Source organism: Dendronephthya gigantea, unplaced genomic scaffold, assembly GCF_004324835.1.
Source record: "Dendronephthya gigantea isolate DGI-Jeju-01 unplaced genomic scaffold, DenGig_1.0 001157F, whole genome shotgun sequence".
Lineage (NCBI taxonomy): Eukaryota > Metazoa > Cnidaria > Anthozoa > Malacalcyonacea > Nephtheidae > Dendronephthya > Dendronephthya gigantea.
This window is the reverse complement of record NW_021164167.1, coordinates 1-6978: the sequence shown is the minus strand read 5'-3', so window position 1 is coordinate 6978 and position 6978 is coordinate 1. Positions and strand designations below refer to the sequence as shown.

Genomic DNA, 6978 nt, shown 5'->3' with positions numbered 1-6978 from the left:
TAACACCGTTGACACCTCGTCGTTAGTCAGAGTAATGTCTTCGAGAATATTGTCCGGTTCCGGATGCTGTTCTGGATTGAAGTCGTTGGCGGTGTCGCTAGTGAAGATCGATGCGAAGTATTCGTTAAAAGTGTTTGCAATCTCAGCGTTATTATCGAAATACATTCTTTGATTTTCGCCAGTTTTGACCGAGACTTTTAATGGAATATTGGAAACTTTCGACTTAATCTTGAAAAACGACCAGAAACGTTTTGGATTGTACTCTCGAGAAGAACATATGGAGTTGATATAGTCCAAGCGACCATCACGCAACATTCTTTTGATTGTCGTGCGGAGCTCTCGAAAGCTTTTTTTGATGTGATCACTTGGATGGCAGGATCTTTTAATCCATATTCTAATGGAGTTTTTCTTTTTGATGTAATGAAGTATCGTGCTGTTCATCCAAGGGAGATGGTTTCGATCTCGGAGTGTTTTTGTTGGCACAAATTTCGAGACCGCTTCCAAAAACGCATTTTTCCACGATATCCAATCCTGGTTGATTTCGCCATTCTCTGATATGTGTTGACTGAGATCGAGGGTTTGAAGATGCCTTCGAAGACCATCGAAGTCACTGCGTCGATAATCAAACACCGTTCGTTTTAACTTAGGGAAAGGATTGTATGAGAGGAAGAGATCGAAAATGATAGCATTGTGGTCAGTGGAAGTGTCTGAATCACTTGGTTTCAAGACTTCGATTATCTTCACACGGTCGGGATCAGTGGTAATAACAAGATCGAGAATGTTTTCGCCTATGGTAGGAGATCTCTTCATTTGTTCCAAGAAAAAGTCGTTTAATAATTTCCTAAATGGATTCTCATTAACGTCAGTGTAATTATCTCGCGAGTTCCAGCCTGCGCGCGCGAAATTGAAATCGCCTGCAATTACAATTTTTGAATGACGTGTGCAAACATCATGAAGAAAAGTTTCAAATTTATCGATCCAAGTTTTGTCAGCATCTGGTGGACGGTAACATGAGCAAATAAGCATTTTTATGTCTTTCGCAGTTGTTACTTCAGCCATAGCAATTTCGAGGTCATGATTGTGTTTGATTTCACGCACAGAGTTAAACATTGCGGTCTTGATTCCCAGCAAAACTCCACTACCTCGCGTTTTACGATCTTTTCTGATAACAGAATAACCCGAGTGTAGAATTTCAGAGTTGTAGATATGTCCTGAGAGCCAAGTTTCATTAACACAGACAATACCAAAACCTTCGGAGTAAACAAGGTTTTGAAAACGATTTAAATTACTTTCCATTGTATTGTTGTCAGTTTTAACGGAGCTTGTCAAACTTCTTGCATTTAAAACCAGACCTTTTACACTGCTGATTGCGTCGTCTTTGGGTCCCGTGACCAATCATAATAATCATAATAAATGATGGTTGCCATGGCAACCATGACTCTCATTATGATGATTTTGATCATAAATAGCATATTAATTAAAATAAATGTTGGTTGCTATGGCAACCATGATGATCATTATGATGATTTTGATCATAATTAGCATATTAATCATAATAAATGATAGATGCCATGGAATTATTATGCTCATTATGATGATTTTGATCATGATTAGCATATTAATCATAATAAATGATGGTTGCCATATCAACTGTGATGATCAATATGATGATTTTGATCATATGTAGCATATTGATCATAGTAAGTGATGGTTGCTATGGCAACTATGATGAGCATTATGATGATTTTGATCATAAATAGCATATTAATCATTATAAATGCTGGTTGCTTTGGCAACCATGATGATCATTATGATAATTTTGATCATAATTAGCATATTAATCATAATAAATGATGGTTGCAATGGCAATTATGTTGCTCATTATGATGATTTTGATCATGATTAGCATAATAATCATAATAAATGATGGTTGCCATGGCAACTTTGATGATCAATATGATGATTTTGATCATAATTAGCTTAATGATTATAGTAAATGATGGTTGCTATGGCAACTATGATGATCATTATGATGATCTTGATCATAATTAGCATATTAATCATAATAAATTATGGTTTTCATAGCAACTATGATGATAATTATGATGATCTTGATCATAATTACCATATTAATCATAATAAATGATAGTTGCCATGGCAACCATGATGATCATTATCATGATTTTTATCATAATTAGCATATTAATCATATTAAATGATGGTTGCCATGGCAACCATGATGCTCATTTTGATGATTTTGATCATAATTAGGATATTAATCGTAATAAATGATGGTTTCCAGAGCAACTCTGAAGATCATGATGATCTTGATCATAATTAGCATATTAATCATAATAAATGAGAGTTGCTATGGCAACCATGATGATCATTATCATGATTTTTATCATAATTAGCATATTAATCAACCTCGTTCCCAGGGCCTTTTGGGACTTTATAGGGAGGGTTGAGGCTGCGGGGGGGGGGGGAGTAGAGGAAAGGCCCTGGGATCGGCCGTTCAAAATACCCACATTTCGTGGGTATTTTGAATAAGCATAATTTATGCCTAAATATTTTCAAAATGGCGGCGTCTAATATTGTCAAGTATATTGGAATTGCACTTAATTCCGCAAACTTTCCGCCATTAAATCTCAAGCCACTTTAAGTAAAGTGTCTGGAGTATATTTTGAATGGCAAAGACGTAATCGGGGTCTTACCTACAGGGTTTGGCAAGTCATTAATTTTTCATATTCTACCGTATTTCATGCCAACTAAGAAGCGCAGCAATATTGTTCTAGTTATTTGTCCTCTAAATTCAATAGTTGAAGACCAACTGAAAATCTTGAAGGATAGAGGTATCTCGGCTAATGTACTTGTTGGAAGAAGCAAAGATCGTAGCGAGATTGAAAAGTTGTTCTCATCGTCACCAGCTACTGAAGACAAATCGTCCAACGAAAACCTTAGTCACCTTACTGAGGAAGACTATCAAATCCCGAACGACATACTAAATGGAGAATGTTCGATTGTATTTGCCCACCCAGAAGCTCTATTAAGCAAAGAAGGACGAAAATTAATGACAAGTCAAATTTACCAAGACAATGTTGTAGCTTGTGTAATTGATGAGGCACATTGTGTTGAGCTATGGTAAGAAATTATTAAACGTCAATGATAGCAGCCTTGCTTGCAAAATAATATGTTCATGCAATGCCAATAGATTTCCTTATACCAGATGACCACCTTTTCAAATCTCATCAAATGGGTTATAACTGAAACGCCATGCTTGATGATTGCAAATTAAAATGGCAGTTTCAGTTTATTATACTGTATAAAACTGTGAAGAATTGATCACACTTGTAACCACTCATCAGTATTTGAATAGTATACATTTTGTCAAAATTGTAGTCATCATATCAAAATGTTATATGAAAATATGCAATGCTTGCTATGTACTTATCTGAATATATATTGTATAATGTCACATCCTTTTTCTTGTCAGTGAGGTACTGCATTAATGAATAATTGATTTATTAAATAATCATAATTATTTGGTAGGGGCGAGGAGTTTCGAACAGACTTTAAAGACCTATCCTCACTAAAAGCATTCTTTCCATTGGTTCCAACTATTGCGCTGACAGCAACAGCTTCACCAGTAATGTTGGAAAAGTTGAAAAAAAGTCTTCTGCTTGCCAGCTGCAAAATTGTGTCTGTCAACCCAAACAGAATGAATATATACCTGGAAAAAAAGATTCGACTTAGCAACAACGTGGGTAATGAGAGTTATAGAGCCATTATTGAACCAATTGCTCAGGAGCTAGCAATTAGAAGAGAGAAATACCCAATGACAATTATATATTTAAAGTTGAAATATTGTGGATATGCTTACTCTCTATTTGAGAGAATTCTGAAGGATGACCAATATGTGGGGAACTCAAAAGAGCCAGCTGGGAGACTTTTTGCACAATTCCACTCCCCACAAACTGACCGTATGAAAAAGGAAATCATAAGAGAGATAAAGAAAGAAGACTCAAGGGTAAGAATAATATTTGCAACTTCTGCTATTGGAATGGGAGTGGATTCACCATATGTCACAAGTGTCATTCATATCTCACCACCAAGCACACTTGAGGCCTACATGCAAGAGATAGGACGTGCTGGTCGAACTGTAGGCTTACAGGCTAAAGCAACCCTTTATTACAACAATTCTGACATTAGCAAAAACATATTACACGTACAACAGTGTATGAAAGATTACTGCCAAGCTTGCGACACATGTTTGAGAAAGGTCATTGTAGAGTATTTTGGATTTAATTTAGTGAAACAGAGCAATTGCTGCAGTATTTGTGATGAAGGCAGTAAGACCACAGAAGACACATTCTCTCCAAATATAAAAAAAGCCCGGGAACTACCCATGGAAAACAGGATTCCTCTAAAAGAATCAATAAAAGCAATTTTGCACAGCTCTTCAAAAACATTGCAGTCTATACCCATGCTTGATGTCCCATTGTTAAACATAAACACCATGACTGAAAACATAATAGATGGTATTGAATATATCGCAAGAGAGTGCGATCTGTTATGCACATTTGGGATATGGGATGAAACTTGCTCATCCCAGATTTTTCTGTTATATGTGACCTCACAGTTTTGACATGATGTTTGTAATGCAAATAGCAACTTTCAAACTGGAGGAACAATGACAATGATCAAAGTATGTATTGGTAATAGTTTTGTTAACAGATTAACAGAAAAAAAATTTGTTAACAAATTAACAGACAGCTTTGGGAAAACTATGTAAATTTTATTACAGTATATAAACACAAACCACAGAGTGCTGTCTTTGTAAATCATAGAGATCATAAATAACACTAAAGTGAGAAATTTACATTGTCAGTCAAACAAAGGGAACACAATAATATGTGGCAAAAAAATGGAAGTGTTAAAAAAAAGCCAAGTTTGATTCAAAATTTCTATTTAGTTCATATCCATATTTTGTTTGAGTGTTTGACCTTATATGTTATGGTGGAATTGATTCCAACATACAATCAAATAAAAATATATAGGTCAACTTGAGAGTTCTTTCATGTGTTTTGCTAGCCACTGATGGAATTCGACAATGTTCAGATATTTCAGAGGACATTGTTTAATTTCAGGAAAACTCTCATGACATCTCAAGGGTACATGAGTGAAAGGATTGAGGTTTAAAAGATCTGCAATCATTTCTTTTTCATCTTCTAGGGAATCCCGAGATGTATGCTGGACAGATTTTTTGTGAATTGCTTCTGTAACTTGACTTATCCCTGTTGTTGCTCTGCAGATTTTACTAATGGAGTTCAAAGTTTTGTTTGCACCCATGCGTTGGACAATACTCTTTGACACTTTGTTGTATATTTCCTGTGCCAAGTCGTCCTCAATATTCTTCCCTGCACCTCCTCGATAGTTCACAAAGAATTCCCATTTGAATTCGTCTGACAATCTAGGGGTCAAGAGGCATTCAATCTGTGCTATGCTAACAAACATCTCGATAGCATATTTGCTGTAACTTCCCATTGATTTGAATACAGCCAGTAACAGTTTTTGATTGATCAGATTTCTGTTGCCATCAGCTTCTTTAGCAGTATCTTTCATTTGTAATAGCAGAATAGACAAGAAGATGAAACACAACCCATAGTTCATGACATAGTCTTCATCATCATTCGACTCGTTGGTACCTTTCTGCAGGACCATTCTGTCAACGAATTGCCCAAAAACATTGTCATAGTATCTTGTCTTGCTTTCTTTGTTTGCCCTCCTGATGTTGTCGGGGAAAACATGGTCAGTAGGTTTGTCGTCAAGCTTTTTCATACCAAAAAACTTAAGAACAGCAGCAACAATGTAAGCTTTTCCCACGCTTATAAACAAGTCCTCGCTTCCTTCGTAAGAGTCAAGAACTTTGGATGGTGTAGCATTCTTACGGTGATACTTCTCTCTAAAATACTTTAATGTCCCAACCTGGTTTACGGACTCTGATTTGTGAAGAAATGAATACGAATATTGGAGAAGTGAAGCTTTGGTATGCCACATCACAGGTTTGAAAGGCGAGCAATGCTCAAACCTATCTGAAGGCGTATGAGACCCTGACAAAAGATCCTTCGCACCAGCAAAACGCACTCTCGTTAACTGATCCCCGGCAAATGCAATCTTCATATCTCTCATTTGATCATTCGGAGTTGCTGCTTGATGGGCATGCGTCTGACCAGGGGCCGCAGGTCCAGCAGGCACTGGTGGATTCTCTATGGGGGGCATTTCTTTGAGAAAACCAGCTTGAACATATATTTCAGAAATCCACTTTTCGTAAGTACGAAGGATGGAAACACAATCTTCATATTTTGCCTCATTGGCATTTATTATAGGCATGCTAACAATGGTTGACTGCTGTTCCATTTCTTTACTGTAAACATGTGAGATATGTTCCGGAACAACACCATTTAGAAACTTGAAATGGGGAAGATATTGAAGAACAATCCGACCTACAATAACCTTGGCATTGTTTGCATACTGTTTCCACTCATTTACATTTAAAGAAAATGTGGAACGTGGAAGGTCGTCAATGTTCCTCTTTGGCATATCATTTGGTAAGTGATTGAATGTCAATCTGTTTTCAATGAGATTGGTGGCAAACAAGTGAAGATCTTCATTATGAATGTTCTTTCGCATACTACCTTTCAGAATCCTTAGATCCCAATTATCTCCTGTACCACGGAATACCTTTCCTTTCCTGATCTTATTGACAACTTGATCAGAAAAATGGCCTCCAAGCATCCTGATGAGTGCATCCCTTCTTGATGTGGACAGACACACCCCAAGCTTGTTCAATCTTTCTTGTAACTACCAGAAAAAATACACCTTTGCCTTTCTTTAAGCAGAGATAGAAATTCATTAAAGATAATCTTGCACTTTCACAATTTCACAAAAAAGTACAAATTATCTTAAGTGAATTTTTAT

The 6978-nt window shown here is 36.4% G+C and overlaps 2 protein-coding genes across 2 annotated transcripts; one reads left to right on the top strand and one right to left on the bottom strand.

Moving 5' to 3' along the window:
* Window positions 1–6: 6 nt before the first annotated feature.
* On the bottom strand, window positions 7–1296 carry LOC114545074 (the record flags this gene model as incomplete). Its single annotated transcript, XM_028563458.1, has 1 exon — window positions 7–1296. A coding segment is annotated over exon 1 (1290 nt), but the record flags the coding sequence as incomplete, so codon positions are not given.
* Window positions 1297–2761: 1465 nt separating this feature from the next.
* LOC114545073 (ATP-dependent DNA helicase Q1-like) lies at window positions 2762–4795 on the top strand. Its single transcript, XM_028563457.1, has 3 exons — window positions 2762–3141; window positions 3550–4027; window positions 4640–4795. Exons 1-3 carry the CDS (start codon window positions 2762–2764, stop codon window positions 4643–4645), a joined length of 864 nt encoding a protein of 287 aa, XP_028419258.1. The 3' UTR covers window positions 4646–4795.
* Window positions 4796–6978: the final 2183 nt, after the last annotated feature.